Source organism: Cryptotermes secundus, unplaced genomic scaffold (assembly GCF_002891405.2).
Source record: "Cryptotermes secundus unplaced genomic scaffold, Csec_1.0 scaffold5, whole genome shotgun sequence".
Taxonomy (NCBI): Eukaryota; Metazoa; Arthropoda; class Insecta; order Blattodea; family Kalotermitidae; genus Cryptotermes; species Cryptotermes secundus.
In genome coordinates, this window is record NW_019724742.1 from 5,623,136 (window position 1) to 5,646,499 (window position 23,364).

The window sequence follows — 23,364 nt, forward strand, 5'->3', positions numbered from 1 at the left end:
AAAAAGTATAGGTAAATCTGCAAGCGACAACACCGTGAGACCGTCTGCGTTACCGTGTCTCACGGTGTTGTCGCTTGCAGATTTACCTATACTTTTTCTTCAACCCTGAAGATGGGGGCGATACGTTCCTCCGAAACGTCAGTTAACACCACATATACACGGCGCCAAAGCCCAGAAGACTGCTTTCTTCAATCTGAACAATATAAGACGCAAAACCAGCAGGCATTTCAGGAACAGAAAGAGGGAATTTCTGAAAGACAAAAGTGATGAGCTTGCAATGAACAGTAAGAAGAAGGACATTAGAGACATGTATAGAGGAATAAATGACTTTAAGAGGGGTTACCAGCCTAGCAGTAACTTAGTGAAGGATAAGAATGGTGATTGCTAGCAGATTCCCACATTTTGAACAGATGGAGGAACTACTTCTCTCAGTTATTGAATGTACATAGGGTCAGTGATGTTAGACAGACAGAGCGGCCTCCGTAGTCTAGAGGTAATGTTCCCACCTCATGACTCGTAGTACGCGGGTTCAAATACCCGACAGAGGTCGTCGAATTTTTAAGGGCAGAAAAATTCAGGTAACAAGTCCTCCGGGAGGGACTTTAAGCCGTGGGTCCCATGTCGTAGCTTTATGGCACGTAAAAGAACCTCATATCTCCAAAGGAGGTCACAGCCAAATTACAGACGTTTCCAAACCCAACAGCAGTCTCTAATACCTCTGGTAGATGGGGGAAGCATTATAGATACCTCTCAGCTAGTAGAGCCGGTCTCGCTGGCTGGGCGGGACTGATGGTAAGCACCAGTACCGGTAGGATATAGAGACTGGTAGAAATCATAGAGGGAAGCACAATGGACCAATACAGGTCTAAGTGCATGGGGAAACCCACCCTCTCCAATAACTAACTAGCTAACTAGACAGACAGAACTCCATACAGCTGGTGCCATTAGTATCTGATCCTAGCCATTTTGAGGTTGAAAGTGCTATTGCAAAATTGAAACAGTATAAATCACCAGGTAGTGATCAAATTGTGGCAGAACTTATCTAAGCAAGAGGTGAAATATTACGTTGTAAGATCCACAATCTAATTACGTATATTTGGCATAAGGAAAAATTGCCTGATAAGTGGAAGGAGTCTATTATTGTACCAGTGCACAAGAAAGGTGATAAAACTGACTGTAGTAATTATTGGGTGATATCACTGCTATCAACTTCATACAAAATTTCATCCAATATTCTTTTGCATTTGTCAGATATTGGAGAAAAAATGGGAATACAAGGAGACAGTACATAGCCATTAATAGACTTCAAGAAAGCCTATGGTTCAGTTAGGAAGGAAGTATTGTACAGTATTCTGATAGAGTGTGAGATACCCATGAAACTAGTCAGGTTGATTAAAGTGTGTTTAAACGAAATGTATAGTAAGGTCTGTGTAGTTAAACATTTGATAAATTTCCTATCCAGAATGGTTTAAAACAATGAGATGCTTTATCACCACTCCTTTTCAACTTTGCTTTAGAATATGACATTAGGAAGGTCCAGGGAAACCAGGTGGGACTGAAATTAAACGGGACACATCAGCTGTTGGCCTATGCCAATGATGCAAATCTGTGGGGTGAAAATGTAGATACCATAAAGAAAAACACACAAACTTTAATTGACGCTTGTAAAGAGGTTGGTCTAGAAGTAAACACAGAGAAGACTAAGTATATGTTGCTGTCTCGTCACCAAAATGCAAGGAAAAATCATGACATAAAGATAGGAAACAGATGTTTTGAAAATGTGGCACAGTTCAGATATTTGGGAACAACAATAACAGATCGAAACCTGATTCATGAGGAAATTAAGAGGAGATTGAACTCGGGTAATGCTTTTTACCATTCACTGCAGAACCCTTTGTCTTCTCGTCTGCTGTCCAAAAACATAAAAATTAGAATAAACAAATCTATAATTTTGCCTGTGGTTCTGTATGGGGCTGAAACTTGGTCTCTGACATTAAGGGAGGAACGTAGACTGAGGGTGTTTGAGAACAGAGTGTTGAGAATATTTGGACCGAAGAGAGATGAAGTGACAGGAGGTTGGAGAAAACTGCACAATGAGGAGCTACATAACTTGTACTCTTCTCCAAGTATAATTAGAATGATCAAGTCAAGGAGGATGAGGTGGGCAGGGCATGTAGCACAAATGGTGGAGATGAGGAATGCGTGTAGGATATTGCTGGGAAAGCCAGAAAGAAAGAGACCACTTTGAAGACCAAGGCATAAGTGGGTGGACAATATTAAAATGGATCTTTGAGATAGGATTTGATGATATGGATTGCCTTGATCTAGCTCAGGATAGGGACCAGTGGAGGGCTCTTGTGAACACTGTAATGAACCTTTGGGTTCCATAAAATGCTGGGAAATTCTTGAGTGGCTGCAGAATTGGCGGCTCCTCCAGAAGGGCTCAGCTCCATGAGTAAGTAAGTAAGTACTGTTTACAGTAATATCACATTTATGAGTGACTATAGGCAGGGCTTGGATTGGTGACTAGATTTATTTATTGACTGCTTTTGCACTCATGTCTCTTGACTACCCTGTACAGATCACTGGCACACAGACCAGTGTCCACAGCTTGTTGCAGTCTCCACTAGCCGTTTCCTGGCAATGGATCCTAGCACAGGAACTATAAGTCTCACTGAATTACACACTCCAAATATCACACGTGAAGTGTTCTCTGTATAGTCAGACTTTTGACAGCACTCTTGCAACTCACTCGCTGCCATTTCACATCAACCTCCTAATCTTCCCTTCACCATCTGACTATCAACTGACTAAACTCTAAACCTTGTCTTGCTTATAATCTCTTGGCATGGGCCACATTGAAAACACAGCTGTTGTATTATTAAGACTCTGCTGCCTAGCAGTGGGCATTGTTCTGTTGTTTGTTTCATAGTTGTTGCCTAGAAATGGCTATACACACTATAGTATTGTCTTCTGAGGTCTGATGTAGAAAAGGTAAATGTAAGCTATCCCTGTAACAGGCCGTGAAGGCCCATACGGTTGTGAGACATCAAGGCACCCACTTTCTCTCTAGGCAGTCAGCTCACAGATGACAGTGAGGTTGCCAGCTTTATGCACCCCCCCTCCCAGGAAGATTCCTGGTACATATTTCTTTTAGTGGTTGAGTCAACCCCAGGGCCATAGTGGGACTGAAAGGATGAGGTCAATTAAAAATCCACCTCATCAGAACACAAACCCACAACCTTCCAACTTGTAGCATAGTGCCTCAACCCACTATGCTACCGCATTACACGTGTTAAGATATGTAGTTTGTGAAATAAATACCTGATATACTACACTGCATGGCGTCACATCCTGGAAGACTGTAGTGTTCATGACAACTGCTGTGAGAACCTCAATTCTCATTGATATTTTTGATAAATTAGGGAACAAACTCGGACAATGAAATATTGTTTCATGTTTTTTGAGGTTAGGAACCTTCAGAGTATGTATTTATATATGGCTGTGTCTAATTTGTTGTAAGTGTTTCTCTTGGCCAGGGACAAGGAGGCACAGAATTCTGAAAGGATATATTTTATTTGTTGCTGTTATCAGTAGCTCGAACTGTAGAGTGTCAGATGTCAGGATGGTTAGGGAGTGAGGAGTAGGTTGTTGTTAGAAGTAGTGATGGTGTCATTAGGGTACTATCCCAGAATTTGCCTGGAGGGACTGGGGAAAACCACAAAAGACCTCAGGATATTCAGTGATCCAGCCAAGATCATTGCCCAGACTTGAACCCGTGCATTGTCTTTCAGGCCTTTTTACAGTAGAAATGTTTTAGAGGAGAATGTGGAAATTTGTAACCGTTTTAGTGGAAGATTAAGAGTGGCAGCTGGCTCATGATGGCCACTGGCCAAGATGCCTTGACAGCTTCCACTACGTAGCCACAGCATGGACCGCATAGAAAACACTGTTTCCAACAGTTCATTCGTTGTCGCTGATGTGTTCGTGAACCATTGCTAGTGATGGCTTGCTTGCTTATTGAGCTGTTCCCACACAACAAACAGTGCTTACATAATTATGTCACAGTATGTACATATTTCTTGAAGCATGTTTGTTGCTGAATGTACTTCTCCCATACATTTTCCGAGGATACTGAGAATTTCAAGTTCTCTAAGTCCTTCTTTATTGTTTAAAAAGTTCTGTTGATTCTATCCATGCAAAGAAGTTGAGAGAGAAAAAGGTGCCAGATGCCGCCATTATAAACGAATTGCTTTTCAATATTTGTCTTTCTGAGAGGCAGGAAAGCACATGTTTTATAGAGATTGGATTTAGTACCACTCAATATTTGATGCTGTAGCCAAGGTGTCACTACACCAGAGGTTGGTGTAACCAAACTGTATAATCACCTGCTGGTTCAACGCCACTCCTGTCTAATGTAATGTGCTATAAAGGTAACAAAGGTAGAGCTATTCCTGTAACAGGCTGTGGAAGACCACAGGGTCATGAGACTTTGAAGCTTTCACATTTTCTGGACATTGGGCTCACAGATGGCTATGATGATGTCAGCCTTATGTGCCAGCAACCCTTTACCCCCAGGAAGGTTCTTGGTACTCATTTCTGTTAGAGGCTGAGTCAACTTCAGGGCCATTGTGCAGCTGGAAGGATTAGGTCAATTGAAAAATTCCAAAGACCTCATCGGGAATCAAACCCGCCACCTTCCGGCTTGTAGCATATTGGCTCAACTAACAACGCTACCGTGTGCTCCCTGTAATATCCTCTACTCCCAAATAAACTAGCTTATACATTGTTGTTTCTCGTGAAACGTTTGTTGATGAACCTGCCCTGTGGAGACTCCATACATTCACTGTGACAAGTCGCATGTCCATTTTCCTTTGCTTAGACCATTTCAAAGGATCCATTCACGTCCAAGGCACTGCATAACATTTTGTAACAATCTTTTTTTTATGGTGAGGAGTTGTTAGTTCAACCCCCAAGCTAGAGGACCACCCCTTGTTGGTTGCCCGTGACTGTTTATTCATTATATTTGCAGCTACCCTCTATATCTGGAGACTGTCTCCTCCATCCACAACTTGAGGATCAATCATGTCGTGGTGACAAAGGACCCACTTAACATAGGTCCAAGAATGCTTGTTGTGCAAGAAGTTACAGCACAGTGTCGCATGTAATGCCAAAGCATGACGAACGATGGGTTATATATGACTCTCTTGGTTCCTTACTTTTTGTTTACTTCCCCTATTAATTGATTAATAAACAGACTGTGCTCTTCAGCATATGTGTAATATACAGGGTGTCCCAGGAGGAATGTGCCAAACTTCGGGAGGGTGTTGCTTATGTTAAAGTATGCCGATATAACCCAAAACACCTATGTCCAAAGTTGAACGGTTACGGAGATAATGGCCAGAGAAGTGTCAAACTTTGACCGGGGTTACACACTTGTTGATTACAAAATAGATATTAAAACTGGCAGGAATATGTGGATTCTGTAACGTTAATAATGTACGTAACATCAAACTAACTTGTGAGTGACATGAAGCCATAAAATTGAAGTACAAAAAACTCGCATGCCATCTCAAAGTTGTCGTTAAGAGTTCCAAGCACTGTACATGACACATGAATGGTAAGCGATGACGTAACGTGCTGACTGCGCGTTCTGATAAAGCCAACTCCATAAGCACGGATAGGATGAATCACGGCAGTCAAGGACAAACAGAGATAATTCCTCTCAGCTGATAGGTATAATCCGTGGACCCGCTAGAAGACCACACTTTTCTCGGGCCATTATCTCCGTAACCGTTCAACTTTGGACATAGGTGTTTTGGGTTATATCGGCATACTTTAACATAAGGAACACCCTCCCGAAGTTTGGCACATTCCTCCTGGGACACCCTGTATATTTAGTTTGAATATCATGTATGTTTTGTTACAACCATTGCATAGTTAAGGAAAGACACAGTTATTTGTTGTCTTATGCTAGTTTCACTGTAATGACAGCAGCACAATCAGTCAGGGCTGTAGCTGAATGAATAAACTTTCAATCCAAGAATTCTGAAATTGATCAGAGAATCTAATTTTCACTAGTACAGTCCTAGAAAATAGCTTTTATAGGTATATGACCTGTACGAGCAGGCCTTATTTCTGATTTTGCATTCAGTGATTCCAGATTTAATGGAGCAAAATAATATGTGGGCAGTCCCAATACACAAGATGCAATTCTGTTGCTTCAGAGTGGGCAGAATGGCAGTGACAGTAACCTACAGCTGGCACTGGCTTTGTCAGCATCACTGCAAGAGGCAGAGGAACGTGAGCAGCTTCAAGAAGAAAACTGTTTACTGGAGGCTGGTCTTGGTCATGAGGTTGTGGTACAACAGAAACAAATATTGGAGAGGTTTGGCTTCAGGAGTTCACGTTCAGCAATCCAGGTTCCCTCCAGTTTAAGACACAAATCTGGTAAGGTCATATTTGTCTTCAACTCTGCTTGAATTTAAACGAACATATGTCACTATTTCTGTTTTTTCATATGTTGTCTACATGATTTGGATATCGTTACACATTCTGGGTTCCATGACTAATAATAATGGCTGCTGGATTGGATGATTGGATTTATTGGCACTTCTTTTACAATTACTTGCAATTACAACGGCTCACAATCAATGCCTGTCTGAAACTTGCTCCATTCCTTACTGGACTACGAGTGTCTTCTCTGCCACTGTGACAGCTGACAAATGAAGAATCTCTCCCGAATGAATTCTGCTGAGCGGTCTCACGTGTCGCCCCCTTTATAACTTCTGGAGATCTGAATAGAGGTCACTACCATGAACAATTAGTTGTCATTCTGTTATTTTTGTGTTTTGTCTGTTGCTACAAAATGTGCCTAGTGACCAGCTACTAAGTAACGAAGGACCTGCTGTTGACTGTATAACCTCGGAAATGTGGTTACTGCACCACTGTCTAGCAACAGCCATATTTGTCACAATATAATGTAAGTATTAGGGAATGTGGTGTTCATAACATGGACTTTGTGGGCTATAACTTGGTGAGCTGCTACTTTTATGATCTAAGAGAAATGCATTTCAGTCTACAAGGATCTGAATGTAAATTATATACTTATAAAAATCAAACCATAACTCCATTGTAGAAATTAATTTTAACCGTAACTTGTAGTTCAGTGACTCTATTATATTTATTGGGTTTGAATCCATGTGATGATCATCTGTCAGGGTCAAAATATGTAGTGGTACAGTGTAACCACAGTATGTGAATACTGAAACTTTGGTCTCTTTGTTTTTATTAAGTAAACTGTTGTGTAGACAGCCACCATATTTCATTAACACAACAGGATGCAAAGAATAAAGATAGTTTCATATTTCAGCTAACAAGAGCAAGAACAGCTGCCCATTGCTGATGTGTAATCCCAAAACATTTCAGCTAAGAAGAGCAAGAATAGCAACCCATTGCTGTTGAGCAGAACAAAAGAAGAGAGGGAAAGGCTTCTAACAGAAAAGGTTGCACTCGTACTTATGGGAGAGGAGAACAGTACACCATCTGTGGCAGTGAACATTTTGCATAACACACAGGACGTTAATACAACCGAAAGCTTGCGGAAGTACCAGAATAAGGTAAGTGCAATTTATTGGTTTAGTTGCTGTATTCTTCAGGAAAGAGGTCCTAGTAAGAACTGAGCATGATTGTGGGTGTGCCTCTGACGTCCTCTATGAATTGAACCCTGTCCATCCAGACAGAGCTCTCTCTGTTATCTCTTTTCCTGACAGTGTTAAAATATAGGGTAGCATGAAAGTGCCACTAAGTGAGTTGCCATAGCAAGGGATATCTTGTAGGTTTGCAAGGCTGTTAATCACTATATAAGCAGTGTTGTGATCTTGACCAGAGTGTCCATGACAGTTGCATTAAATGTGTGTTACAGCCAGTTACAGTAGCCGAGCGGTCTGAGGCATGTACTGTCTTTGCTCACTCGGAAGCCAAGATCCTGGGTTCGAATCCTACACAGCACGGATGTGTGTATGTGTTTAGGTAGAAGCCTTGTGATGAGCTGATCACTTGTCCAAGGAGTCCTACCATCTGTAAAATGATCAAAATGGAAAAAAAAAACCTTGTCATGGTGAAGGTATAAGAGGAACAGATTAAGTAAGTAAGTAAGTAAAATTAAATAGTTGATTCACTTAATGACCTTGAGGTGGTTTAAACCATGTAGTGAACAAAAAATAATTGAACATTGCCTTTTAATTAAAAGTTTGTATAAATATTACTTATATAAAACTTCCACATTTTGATACCTTNCCCCCCCCGTGAAGAATTTACTGTGCGCCTACCTACGAGACTTTATGGCGCCATGCCACTGAAGACCACAGTGCAAATACTTAGTAATTTACTTTCAGTCTGAAAACCAGTGACAGTTGTGTGTTCTGTTTGTATCACAGTCATGCACATTATGGAATATGGGCTCAGTTTCATGCCCAGAAAATGAGTTTCAGTCGTACTATGTGAAGGAGCTCACCAAGTTCATATCCCCTCACAGAGTACCAGTTGGTGCGAAGCTGAAGCATCTGTCCCAAATCCCAGGATGGATTAAAACTCCGGTAAGCTTGGGTAATCTGTTCCTTGTTGCATGTGCAGTATTCTTTTGGATTTACTTTGCGTACAGTGAGAGCATTCCTATTCATTTTGAATCCCCAGTACACTGTGATTATACATGACAACATTGTCTGCAGAAATCTTCAGTTCATTCAAACCCCTACGAGACTACTATATTCCACTGATGCACTATTCTGATAGAATGCCAAGTCATTGTTTCAAAATTTTCTATTTTCGTTCTACCAAAATGAACACAAATGTTAATCACACATATTTGTTACACCTAATGATAGGTATGTCAAGCACTGCTTAACTCTTGTGACATCTGATGCCAGTCACAGTGGCTGCACAGTCTCAGGCATGAATTGACTTCGTTTGCTTGAACACTGGGATCATGGGTTTGAATCTCACTTGAGGCATGGATGTCTGTGTGTGTGTATTCTGTGTTTGTGTTGTGTGTGTAGGTAGCAGCCTGTGACAGGCTAATCCCCTGTCCAAGGAGGCCTACTGACTGTATGGATTAAGAAACTGAAAAGGCCACCAAAGTACACAAGGGCTATAGGGCCATAGATAGATGCAGACTTGATAGATCCAGGGTGACATGTATGAACTGACCAATCTTGAGAGATTAAGTGAAAGGTCACAACTTTGCTGGAAGGCAGCGTGTGACCTGACCAGACACAGAAGTCCAGTACTACTACTTGTCATTCTATCTGAGCATGTAAAACATTTAAAAGTGTTCTTTTTATGAGCCTACAATAAAGGGTGTTAGATGAAGTGAAGTTCTGTTTTCCAAGGGTTATATTGCTATGCCGGTGCATATGTTGGCTCAGTAGACTGCAGGAGGTTATCACATTTTCTACAATATAAAACATCCCATTACTTTCATTTTAAGTTCTTTTGCCAGTGCCATATAATGGGAGATTATATTTGGCCGGTAGAGGTCAGTAATGATATATATTAGCCCAGCTTAGCCAGTGTTGTCCTGCCCCTGCCATTTTTCTGAAAAGTAGCTCATTATACAAAAATTATATAAAAGAATTCTCCCTATAACTGGCCATGGAGGCCCATGCATTTATGAGACATTGAGGCTCCCACATTTTCTAGACACTTGGCTCACAGATGGTGGTAAAGTTTTCAGACTTATGCATTGGCTGCCCTTTGTCCCCAGGAAGATTCCTGGTACTCATTTCTGTTAGAGACTGAGTAGACCCCAGAGCCATAGTGCGCCTGGAAGGATCAGGCAAATTGAAAAATCCTATGACCACATTAGGAATCGAACCTGCTACCATCTGGCTTGTAGCATAGAGCCACAACCAACTATGCTACCACAGGACCCCATGCAAAAGATTATATACAGAACAAAGAAGTATCACATGAAGAGGTACAGCTTTCATTTTAAACAACTTTCAGCATTGGTATTTTAACTCTTTAGCCACTGCAGTTGTATTCCCAGAACTGTTCCATGATTCATTCTCTGTTCGCACTTGGTATATCTCAAAGAACTTTCAGGCTCAGTGCAGTGCTACATTTGTTGTGACCTGGTGTTCCTCTAGGCTGCAGGACAGCTACTGCATGTCATTCTCATGTTTCTAAGAAGTGCTCTGTGGGAGCAGTAGCAGTGTTTCATGTGTTAGATAATATAAACTGAATTATAATTCATCTCTGAAGTGGTTATAGCACACTCATGACTGTGCTGTAACTGTATGCACCATATGATATAAGGTTTGAGAACACTATTTATATGTTCTGTATGATTCTTAGAATAAACAGTGATTATTTCTCTAAACAGAATTAATCAGTTCTCTTTGTAATAAAAACTTAATTTTTAAGTGATATTTAGATGAACTTCAATCTAAAGGTTTTATGAAATGAAGGAGCAAATAGTTTCCGATTTTTTGCAGTGTAATTTGCTTTATACCTGTAATAAATTCCGTCAAGGCAAATGGGATATAAAAATTATCAAAGAATCCACTTCCAAAAAATTATTTACTTCACTAGGCTGCACCTCTCTACCCTCTTTTACACATTTGGTATTATTTACAGGAAAGAAAATCCCACATTATGGCTGCTGAGGAAGACACTAGTTCACCAGTTAGAAGAGTAACACTTTCACAGATGGAAGCAAGTCCCAGCAGGGACACAGAAACAGCAAAACTGAGGGAGACAAAGACTAGACAGAGTTTTGTGGGCCCTATGACAGATAGGAGTATTGATAACAGTCTTGCAAGAACACTTATCAATAACTGGAAATCATTTTTAAATAAGAAAGCCATGAGTGACATAATAATTTATGTTGAAAAAGAAATGGAGATTCCAGCACATAAATTGGTGCTATATGTACGCTGTAAAGCTGTTTTGCAGGATGTTGTTTCTGAGGTATCTTCTAAAGCCAACAAGGAAACCTTAGACATGTTGTTGTGGGTTGATGTGTCTTACAAGGCAGCACTGGCATTCCTTCAGTTTTTGTACTGTGGCCTTACCAGTAAGCTTCTACATCTCCATGAAGAAGATTTGTTGAGTGTGAAGAAGCTGTCTGAAAGGTATCGTGTCAGTGAACTTTTGCACTATTTAAAAAGTGTAAAGAGTGGAAAAGGCCAAGTAAATAAGAGCAAAGATGCTTCTCTAAACTTGTCACCATGTCACAATGCATCTTACTGTAAGAAACAGAGTGCCCTTCATGCATCTTGTTCATCTGACACGAGTGCCAGCTCTCAAGCTGCAAGCTCGCCCAAAAAAGAAATTCATTCTAAGGATACGTTTCAGTTCCTCAATCTTGCTGCAGAATTAACCAAGAAAAGTACAAATTCAGGGACAAAGAATGAATTTCATGATTCTGCTGAATCAAGGCCCTGTAGCAGTGGCAGTTTGTCTCCAGACCTGTTTATTGATGATCTGGAGGAACCTCATGTAAAACCAGTATCACAAGAAGGTAGGAATAGCATGGACTGCCTTTTAAGTATGCTTGGTAAACCATCATTATCACAAAATAACGCCCAGAACAGCTCTTTGCTGATGTCATCAGATAAGCTGGCACAAAGTAATGCCCAAATCAGCTCTACACTGATGTCAGATAAACTGAAACAAAGTAATTCCCAAATCAACTCTGCACTGATGTCATCAGATAAGCTGTCACAGTATAACACCAAGACCAAGTTTACACCTATGTCTTCAGATAAACTGGCGCTAAGTGATACCCAGATCACCTCTGTATTGAGCCCACTGGATAAGCTGTCTCTAACCATGAGAGGTGTTGGTACATCTCTGACTCTTCAGAAGAATGTTACATGCATTAATGATGATGTATGCATACCTGATGACTTACAGATTAGTTCTTCATCACAGTCACATGACGATAAATGTGTGACCTCTGGTAAAGGTATGGTACATGTAGAAAATGTTGATGACATTGAGAATAAATGTGATCTCCTTCCATCCATATTGGTGCCAGATCACACATGCATGTCAGACAGTGTAGCCAGCTGTTCTCCAAGGAAGATCAAAGGCCAAAGAAATCTATTAGATGAAAATTCTGAAAATTCCCCAACATTATCAGAGTCACAAGTTTATAGTGTGTGTGTTCCATTACAGGACTCTTGGGAGAAAACTGTGAAAGTTGATTCAGATTTTGATGGCATTGATTTTCTTGAACATTTATTATCAGATTCTGATCCTGGAACCAGCAGTGTGTATGTGCAGAGAGAAATAAAGCAAAGAATGGACACAAAAAGAAAGCATCCAGAAATTGATGCTGTAAGTGATCACTGTAGATCTTCTGTCAAGAGGATATGCCAAAGCAGTACTAAGGATGAAATAATTGAAACATTCTCTGATAAGACAGAATGCAACGAGGAATCTGACAAATTGATGAAATCTGAAAATGAAGTTAGAGCAACATTGGATATGACCCAGAGTAGCTCTTCAGAATCCGCTGAACCTCAAGAGTTGATGTTAAGTTCCCCAGTTCAAAAAACTGTAGTGGACACAAACATGGCAACCGAACACAGTTCCACACATGCCATGAAAGAATGTCCAGAGTTCACAGTTTTTAGTGATTTGTTCAAGAAGTCAAAGGAGAATAGTACAAGTCATGCTAATGATAACAGCAGAGAAACTACAGTTGAGGATAATGCAACAACAGTAAAACAAAAGGGAGAAAATGCAGAGGATGATGGATGCATGAAATCTGATGATAACATGCAAAACCTTGATGACTGGGACAAATTTGATGAAATGTGTAATGCTTCAGTGCCACACATATTTTCCCAGTGTCTGCCACAATTGATTTCAACTCAGACCACATCCCAAAAGCCTCTGGAATTGAGCATCTCTTCAAATAAGCATACGATTTTACGACACAGTAACAGGAGAAGCCTGTGCTTGTCATCTTCTCATCCAGAATCTCAGATTCAGGGATCTGTAACAAATCATTCATCGTCATGTACTGGCTCTCCAGTTAGAAAAGGCAAAAACATTTCAGAGAATGTAAAAGAGCCACCATCTCTGTCTCATGGCAAGAGGAGTCATAAAGTGAACGCTGTGCTTGAGAATTCCTTTTTGGCCCCGTTAAGTGAATCTGTATTTTGGAGGGATGAAAATGCACGAACACCGGCAGAATCTCTGTCAAACCATAGTAAGACTGTAAACCACAGAACACCAGTCCAGAATCAAACTGACGTTATCTTCTCAGACAAAGTCACACCACCTGCGGACTATACAGCGATGAAGACACCACAGCTGAAGGTATACATTCACTTTTGGTATGACTTTTTGGCATTCTTAATTTCTTATACCAGTAGTTTCATCAAGAGGCTTTGTTTAATAAAGAATAAGTTAAAATATAAGATACAATCTCAATGGAATGTGTAGTGTTGGAGATGGGTATTAGTGTTTCAGTGATGCACGCTGCCTTGATCTTCAGGGTAGAAGGTGCACTACTTTTGCATGAAGATGGAGAAGCACTGTGTTCCTCTGAAGTGTTCATGTATATGTTTCAAATCACAGTGTGTTATATTACAAGATGAAGAGCTTAATACTCTTGTGAGAATATGATATTTGCTGATCACCAAAGAGTAAAACTGTTCCACACACAGAAGGCAGATACAGGATAAAGTAGCTAAGGGAAAGTGAGCCCAAATGATGACACATAATCCTTTGCAACACTGTTTAAATTCTCTGTATGCTCATGCTACCAGACCAATGTAATTTCTGTGCTTCAGTATGTTAACCTTTCAGTGTATTACCGGGAACTTAAGTAAGATGTACAAGTTACCATCTAAGGTTATGTAATTAATTTCCTGATGTAGATGACATATTGTTAAAAGCCCAGTAGGTAAGCAGCATAAAGAAATAAACGATATATAGTTTGATGGTAAGTTGCATTGTACTTTCATATAGACATACAACAAACCCTTGCTAATCTGGATTGATGAAGCAAAAGGTAGCCATTAAAAACAAAAAACATAGAACACAAATAAATGGAAAATTTAATGATGTAAGTAATGTTGATGAAAATAAATAAAAATTATCACTGTAAAAGAAAGCAAAGTTGTACTGCTGCTTAACTAATTAAGTAGTATGCCATGACCATGTATGGGGGAGTCGATGTATATAGCCACATTTTCTTGATCTTGGCATTAGTTGGAAGTGAGTGGTCAGCTTCACGCCCCAGCCGCTTTACGCCGAGGGAAAGAACTCCCTGTACCCATTAGGTAGGCTGGGTAGGCCTCAGAGCTGGTCTGGATGACTTCTTGAAAAGAAAATTCATCACCCTACACGGACTCGATCTCTGACCCCTCAGTTGTCCAGCCCATAGGCAGTCTCTATACCGACTGCGCTATCCCAGCTCTCTAAATATTGTTCTAGAGGCTTTACTTAAAAACTGTAAAAAGACAGTACATTTATTCATTGGTAGAAGACCCGAAGTTGTACTTGGTTTTTAACATAATAATGCAGGTTTGGAGAAACTGTCACGTTTTGCCTGAACAGACAAGTGACTTGTCTGTCTTCCTAAATGCCATGTGTCTTTTAACATATGTACTCAACTTTGAACAGCATTTTTCATATTTCAGTCCAGATTAAGTGTGACTGGATTAGCAAGGTTTTACTCTGGAATGAAAAATGATTCCTGTCAAAATTGCAGGGAATGTTTAACTTTAGTACATCCTGCTCCATTAAGTGTGGCAAGCACTTAACCTAGATGTTACTATATGTACCAACCATTTTAACATTAAAAAGCTTTGCATTTTGTCTACCCAGTATATTTTTGGGCTTCATATTATTGTGAGATCAAACAGTCATTTCTTTGCTCATTATAGACAGGTTGGTCTCTGTATCGGATATGTATGTCTTCTGGGAGTTACAAATTGAATTCTTAATGTTGCTTACATAAATTTCAGACTTTGAAGGGTTTGTGCCTCGCAGGTCAGTATAACATTGATGCTCTAGGCTGGTAAGCAGGAGATGCTGGATTTGAATCCTGAGTTGATCACCAGCTAGTCTGACTAAGGTTTGCTGTGGTATTTCTCAGTCCCTCCAGGTAGATGCTGGTATAGTAGCTAAATAGGCTATGATCACTTCAACTCCTTTATAATCCATTATTCACTTTCAGCTGCTGTCAGCATCAGATGGACCAGTAACTCCATGAAGCTGAGCCCTTCTTGAGAAGTCACTAGTTGTGCAGCTACTCAAGGTTTTCCCAGAATTTATGGTTCATTACCGTGTTCACAAGAGCCATCCACTGGTCCCAATCCTGAGCCACAGCAATCCAGTTCATACCACCCCATCTTATCTCCCTAAGATTCATCTTATTGTTATTCTTGCACATATGTCTAGGTCTTCGTAGTGGTCTCTTTCTTTCATGCTTTCCTACCAAAATCCTATATGCATTTCTAGTCTTCCTCACACATGCTACATGCCCTGCCCATCTCATCTTCCTTGACTTTGTGATTCTAATTATACTTGGCAAAGAGTATGAGTTGTGAAGCTCCTAGTTGTGGAGTTTCCTCAAACCTCCTATCACTTAATCCTCTTCAATCCAGATGTTCTCCTCAGCACCACATTTTCAAACACCCTCAGTCTATGTTCCTTCCTTAATGTCAGAGACCAAGCCTCATGCCCATATAAAACCACAGGGAAAATTATAGTTTTGTATATTCTAATTTCTATGTTGTTAGAAATCAGACAACAGGACAAAAGGTTCTGGACTGATTCTGTATTTCATCATCCCGTTGCACATCCTTAATCAAACGTCTGTGTATTAAGTCTATCAGTAATCAACTATTATTACAACATTCAACATAGTGAATGTTGTAATGATCGTTGAATTATTGACGGACTTAATACATAGACACTTGAGTCTAGACTGAATGGTAACAAGCATTACTTGAATTCAGTCTCCTCTTAATTCCCTCCTGAATAAGATTTTGATTTGTTACTGTTGTTCCCAAATACAAAAAAAAAAAAACTGTTGGGTCATGCAGTCCAAACATTCTTGACCAGAACTTGGTAGATATTAGTATACAAACAATTTGAAGTTGGTACATTACACAGTTTCTTGAAGTTGGTTATTTCAGTTCTTTGGGGTTACAAAAACTATTAGCTGACAGTCAAATTAATGTGAAGGGTAACAAGTCTCAAGTCTGTTGGTAGTGTGCCCAGCGCCACTCAGCAATAAACCATACAGGATTAAGTATGTTAAAACGTTTTCATGAATTCTGTCCTCATGTATGCTACAAGCCAATAGGTCGCTGGTTTGATTCCTGATGATATCATTGGATTATTCAGTTGACCTAATGCTTTCAGCTGCACTTTGACCTCTAAGGTCAACTCAGCATCTAACAGAAATAAGCACCAGAAATCTTCCTGGGGGTAAAGGATGACTGGCACATAAAGCTGTAAACCTCACCATGCCATATGTGAGCCAGTTGTCTAGAAAATATGGGAGCCTCAACCTCTTAAACCCTATGGGCCTGCACAGCCTGATAACTTTCCTTCCCCTCCCCCCCTTTCTTTTTGCCTTTAGGTAGGCTAGTACAGTTAAAATACTACAAGGCTGCCTATTATTGGCTGCTATAGCAGCATATATTTTTAAATTGGAGATTATACTCATTGTAAGACTGCCATAAGTCAGGCTGATAGTCCCTGGCTTCTTGCTGCAGTGGCCCAGCATCAATCCTTGGGTAGTCTGTGTCATGTTTGTGGTGCACAGATTGGCAGGTTTTCCTCCAGTCACTTATGTCTCTCCCTCCCAGCTATCAGTCATCAGGGGGCTAGTACTCTGGACCCATTTGAAGCCACATGCTGTACCAAGGGGTTTAGTCTCACGCCACTCCTACAGCTAATGGCCTATATACACTGTATCCAGATGCTGAGATTTGTTTAATTAAAATTTTCATTCTCCCCTATTCTGTTGTGTCAGGTATGGCAAATTCTTACATATGAGAAGCTGCTAGTGTCAGCAAATAACAGAGCAGCCTCCTACAATTTTTCCTTAACTGCTCAGCTATACACCCACAGCCCTGTGATGTACGTAGTCTGATAATCTGCTGGAAGTGACTTTGCCTTGCTGATGGAGGCAGCAGACCCCACGGCATTACATCCCAGAAGATAACAGTCTTAATATTCACCACTGAGACAACATCAGATTTCATGTTGCTTAAATTTTTCCAGAAATGGACCTGCTGTGCCATATAATCAGTACATTTTTCTGTAAATTTGTGTAATTATTTGAATTCCACTTCGTGTAATAGAGTTCCTGATAATTTATCAGAAGTAAAAAAAAGTTGTCCCTGTGCTTAACTAATTAAGCACTACACCATGAAGACATATGGGAGATAGGATGTATAGATCCACATTATTTTGACCTCAGCACTAATTGGAGGTGAGTGGTCAGCTTCATGCCCTGGTCAATTTACCCCAGGGCATAGAGCCCCCCCACCTGGATTGGAGCCATACAGTTCATAGTCAATCGCTAGTCTGATTGAGCTGTCCCAGTTCATATTTAAAAAGAAAGTACTTCCACAAAATGGTTATTGTCATTGTTATTAGTAATGTAATAGTGGATGCAAAGTGGAGATGATGATATGAAGCATGGAGAAAATGAGAGCCATGAACCACAGTGTTAATCTTATGACAGTGCATGGGGATACCAGCATCCATGTAGTCTGTAGAGAAAGCTATACTTTCAAGTGCTAGTTATTTCTTCTGCTTTTCACATATCTTCATGACTGACTCATTGTCACTGATCCTATTAATTGCAATGTTAGTGTGACATTTACATAGATATAATACACACTTTTTTGTGCTCCCAGATATTTGCTGCCCGTTGTATTTGGACATGTTTAATTCTGCTAGAAGCTTCTACTGAAAATATTGTTATCGAGGTGTAAGTCATTGATGAAATCTTCAGAGGTGGTAATGTGATTATGACCTGTGTTCAGGATGAGCTTGATTTGAAACCTAGTTGAGGAATAAGATATCCTTACAGGTGTCCATGGTATTCCCGAGTCTCTCCAGGAAAATTGTAGGGGAATGTCTACAGATAGACCATGGCAATTTTCTGCCAGATCCACTGTCACCCTCCATCATTTTCCAGTCCTGCTTAATGTTACATAATGTCTACAATTGATACAGCTTTGTTAAGTAATACAAAAATTGATCAGAAGAGAGATTTGAGACAAAAATTGATCAGAAGAGAGATTTGAGGCTCTCACAGCACTGAATATGAGGATGTGGTTTGGTTTGGCAGTGGTTATGTTTGTTTACAGAAAGAACTTAGAAAGTATGGTCTGAAGCCATCATTGACGAGGAGACAAGCTAAGAGGATGCTGAGATACATATATGATCAGTTGCACCCATACATCACAGTGAGTGATTCAGAGGATGATCTGGAGCAATCAGGAGCAGAATCATCACCTTTCAAGAAACCAGGCTCAGATACCCAAGTTCCAAGGAGTCCAGTCAGAAAACCTAATGTTTTAGGGACATCAAGAAGTCCACTGATGAGATCAGAAGATTGTTGTCACAGAGGAAATCTAGTTAGACAAGAAAGAAGTACAGCATTTCAAAGTGGTGCAGATTCTGATTCCGATGACTTGCTGTCATCACAGAGAAGGTAAATGTGCCTGCAGTTAAAGTTTGTTATTACAAGCACTCGTGAGGGTACAACAGTTATTCGCAATGCAGTTATATTTGTGTTCCTGTTGGCAGCATCGCATTCCCTATGTGAAGGAGAAGAAAGAAATTAATTTTCTTGGAACATTGCAAAACTGATACTGTTGCTTTTTAAAATTAACATGTGCCACTTCTGTTGAATTCCAGCTCATCAAGTAGTGCCATGAGTGTTAGAGAAGAGGCATTTTTTGAGGAGCTTGGTGTTTGCAGCCACGGAGACATTCCTTTATCACAGGATGGTTTGTAATTCTTAGTAATAATACTTAACCATAAGTCCTTTAGCCCTCATCAATGATATGATAATGTACAGAATCAGAAATGAGTGTAAAAAAGCAAGCCACTTTTGGTAGAAGGGCGTAAGGTCACACCCTTCATTTCTGATCTTGTACTTGTCAAGAAGCCCACATCCCTCAGTTCAGCCTGGGAGTTGAAACAAATGACTCCTTGGATAACATGTTGGATGAGGAGAGCCTTGGTCACCAGTTCGGGTAGGGGGATGCTGTTATGTAGGGAGTCTATCCTGCAGGAGGGAGAAGATACAGTTTTGGTGGAGAAACCTAAAGGAAAGAAACCATGCTGAAGACTTATGTGTAGATGGGAACATAATATTAAAATGGATGTTGGAGAAATGGGATGGGAAAGTGAACCAGATTCATTTGGTTCAGGATAGGGGGCGATAGTGAGCTGTTGTGAACACATTAATAAATATTTGGGTTCCAGAAAAATTGCATGGGATATCCAGAGAAACTGAGCAACTTTTCTTAAGAAGAACTCTTCTCCGAGGGGCTAGTTAAGATCTAGTTCAGCAATTTCTATGCATTTTACTGTGTAATATTTTCAAGTTTTAAGATTTACATATTTATTTTTGCAGTTCAACCAACACCAAATTTGGCAGCAGCAGTCCACAGTTTTATCACAGATGATCCTAATCTTCACCAGAAAGTGCTGCTATATGAACCAGTTTTGTTGGAACAGTTACATGCCAACTTAAAAGCAAACAACTTGAAATTGAAGATGAATGAACTCATGGATTATCTGGATGAACAGGTGTGGGATCAAATACTACATTATATAGGATCTGAGGTTACGAAGAGTTCTGTACTCTGAAACATAACCCTATATAGTCTGTTGACTAACATTTTGGAGGAGCATGTCACCTCTATTCTAGGGGTTATGTGTAAGCCAAACATGAATCAAACCTTTGGCTTTCTGCCTGCTTCATGCTGTGTTCCTCTGAAGCATCAGTTGGCTTTCAGTGGACTACACAGTGCATATCCCAGGTGGCAGAACTCTCCAAACACTACATGCCATTTAACAGTTACTGGTCTTGTGTTACAATATTGTGATAGAGTTTGCACACACACCACCTGGCCAAGCATTCACTGGTGTATAAGTGTAGTGTGTCTAGCCGCATGTTGCATTTTTTAAATACTAGACCATTTTGTAATTAAAATATGGTCACAGAACCTTCAGAAATGGGAGATCTGAAGTTGCTGTTCCTGGACTACAAAGGTACGAGTATGCCAGATCTGGATTTTTAATAGTAAACACCTTGCCATCCCTCTAAATCTATTAGCAGAATATTGATACTGGGGTAATTCCATGTTGAATCACATAAGAAGGTAAATCTTTAACTGGCAGCCCAATTTCAGTGAAATTTTGTGAACTTACAGATCGTGTTGAAATTGCTGAAATTGCGAGACTTTTTGTGTTTGTGTGTGTGTGGGGGGGGGGGGGAAAACGTTATGGGGATAAAATTCCTTGCCATCTAACAGCCCTCTCTTCCAGATTATATGTCTAGCCTCCTTGCCTAAAGAACATAATGAGGAAGTGTCATATGTGTACACCTTCTGCCATAAACTGGAGGAAGAGGAAAGAGAGCAGTTACATATGCAGTGAATGTGATGTTAGACTGTGTGTGGTTTCCTGTCTGAAGCAGTACCACACACAGAAAAAGTTTTGGAAAGACAGAAAACAAAGAAGTGTACATAGTATAAATAATCTTTATTGTTGTTTTCAACATTGAATGACTTCAGGAGGATGGTTTTCTGGAAGTCTTAGCAGCTCCTCCCCTCGTGTACCTACTCTCTGCTTTGGGATGGTAGCTGCATTCATCCCTGGTTCCATTGTCATGTTCACAGTTCTCCACAGATGAAATTGGGTGTCCAAGCTTAAGCATTCAGCAAGCAATGCAGAATCTCAAAAAGAACAAATGTTTAATAAGAATAAAACATAAATTCATGACATACCACAATGACAATAATAGTAACTCTGACCATGAATAAGCCTTTGCAACAGATGCAAAATTATGACCTTGACCACCTTGGTCAGCCCAGACAGAAAACCAGATAACATAAAATAATCCCTTGGGGCCATCTGCCTACCCCAAACCTAGAAAATCACCAAAAGCCATGTTAACATCACAAGACAACCTAGATTGCAATGTTACTTACCCCATTATCTGATCATACAGTAACATTAAAGGGGTCATTAGTGAGCTGAAACAAATAATAATATTAAACCAAACTGAAAATCTCATTGCAACATCCCAACAAAATCTTACATTACTGTTGCAACAAGGAGGCTGTATGCCCTCAGCGACTGAAAAAAGAATCGAAACACAATTTGGAGAACGCAGATCGAACCTCCATGATAATCGTACTGGTGTCAGTTTTCTGTTATCAGTAACACAGGCAACTTGCAAGTGACCTTCATCCCCATCAATAAACTTCCACATGGAAGTGAGACTAAACAGAGGTCAGCACTAGATGTACAGAGTGGTGATGCAAAGCATTCAGTATAGCTTTCCAGACAGTGTTACACTTCACAAAAGATTCCTTTTTATATTTTTATGCAATATTTTTCAGTGTGTACTCGTACTTTTGAAAAGTGTGAATTATTTCACAAAACCCTAACGTGCATCAGAAACAAGTGACAGGTGAGTATTTCATAAGTTACACAAAGCATAATTTTAATATAAAATGGGATGGAAGGCATGTAAGGTAAATGATCAATGCTTTTTCATCTGCTGTTTTGTTTTATAAATTTTGAATAAAAAATAGCTGAAATGTTAACTTTTTATCAAAACAATGCATCACAGACAGCATTTAAAGGGCTTAAGTAACTTAGGCTATGGAAAGCACCTAGGAGTTTATATTCTAGCATGAATGGGGTTAGTTTGTGTATGAATACAGTTTTGATTTGTTACTGCTGCTGCTTCTGAGTATTTACTTCAGATGACCTCCATTTTGATGTCTATTAGAATGATCCATGTTTATCATACAGTACTTATGTTTTACCTGGTAAATGAACATCATAACTGTGGACAAGTGGATTGTGTATCCCTCGAAATTTTCTTGGACCTTTCTAGTGGCTCATCTAGTTTGCAGATTTTTCCGCTCACAACTTGAAACTCTCACCTTTACCCGTGTGTGAAGGATACCGTTCCCCACTCTTCCCAGTGTTTGAAGCTCAGGCTAAGCTGTAGGTACCCTCTGCTGATCAGCACTCCTTTGATCACTGTTGATGTATTTAATCTCTTCTTTTTTAACATGTCGATAGTGCATTACCTTCCGCACTGCCCAAGGACAGCAGAGCAGGCAGAAGAAGAAGATGCAAGAAACTAAAAGACGAAACCTTACCAAACGGAAAGGGAATTCCCATGATAAGAAACCAACCAAAAGTTCTGCTTTAGATAGTGATAGCTGATTGTGTGCTAATGATTTCTGTAGCAGAGTAATTTAGAGACATGATACAGTACTTACGGAGGTTGTTAGGAAGATTAATTGGAGCTCAAAGTGTAAATACCACCCCCCCAATTTGCATCTGTGTCAGGTTTATGACATGTTTACAGTGATTTGTATTATTGTGATTGTTTGGTGGTGGGGTGGGGTCAATGCTGAGAGATGTTGACAGTAGATAGCTGAAGAAAAGCAAACAGACTTGGACAGTAGTGATGATAACAAGAACAGTGGCACCCAGAAAAATGTTTAGTATGGCTTTTGCAGTGGATTTTTTTTCTGCACTGAGGGAATATCTGGAATGGAAGTTGAAGTGCTGCATCATAATCTGAGGGAAACAGACTCTCATGCTGCATGCGTGCGTTCATCATGGAAGATGTGCATCAACCAGCACTTGTCAGATTCAGAATGCCTTTGCGTGAGAATCAATTGTACCCTTGCAATGTACAATCAGTACAAGGGTTGCACCCCTCGGTTAGTATGCTATATATTACAGACTGTTAACGCGGTATTTACAAGAAATGCGTGCACTCCATACAACTTGTATTTATGGGCAATGGAGAATCCTCTTGCTACTCATCGCTCCTCATTTAGTGTCAGTGTCTGGGCCAGAATCATAGATTATTATATATTCAGACTATATGTGATATAGGATTTTCTCAGTGGAGTGCATTACTCTGATTTTCTTGAAGAAACACTTCCACTTTTATAGGAGAATATGCTTGTACATGTGCACAAGAGCATGTGGTTTTAGCATAACAGTGCCACTCCACATTTTGCATATTGAGTGCTGCACAGTTGGCTGGGCAACAACTTTCTGGAGAGATGGATTGGGTGTGGGTCGCATGGCCTCCGTGTT

General features: G+C 40.1%; 1 protein-coding gene across 4 annotated transcripts in view; it reads left to right on the forward strand.

Moving 5' to 3' along the window:
- Window positions 1-23,364, forward strand: part of LOC111862766 — a 32,631-nt gene extending 9,267 nt beyond the window's left edge. For all 4 annotated transcript variants that reach the window (XM_023848428.2, XM_023848425.1, XM_023848427.1 and 1 more), the window contains exons 4-11: window positions 6,228-6,450; window positions 7,429-7,619; window positions 8,439-8,597; window positions 10,639-13,335; window positions 18,360-18,706; window positions 18,913-19,004; window positions 19,637-19,812; window positions 22,327-23,364. In XM_023848428.2, the coding sequence (XP_023704196.1) occupies window positions 6,228-6,450; window positions 7,429-7,619; window positions 8,439-8,597; window positions 10,639-13,335; window positions 18,360-18,706; window positions 18,913-19,004; window positions 19,637-19,812; window positions 22,327-22,473 (4,032 nt within the window). In that variant the 3' untranslated portion in view covers window positions 22,474-23,364. The remainder of the gene's footprint in view (window positions 1-6,227; window positions 6,451-7,428; window positions 7,620-8,438; window positions 8,598-10,638; window positions 13,336-18,359; window positions 18,707-18,912; window positions 19,005-19,636; window positions 19,813-22,326) is intronic.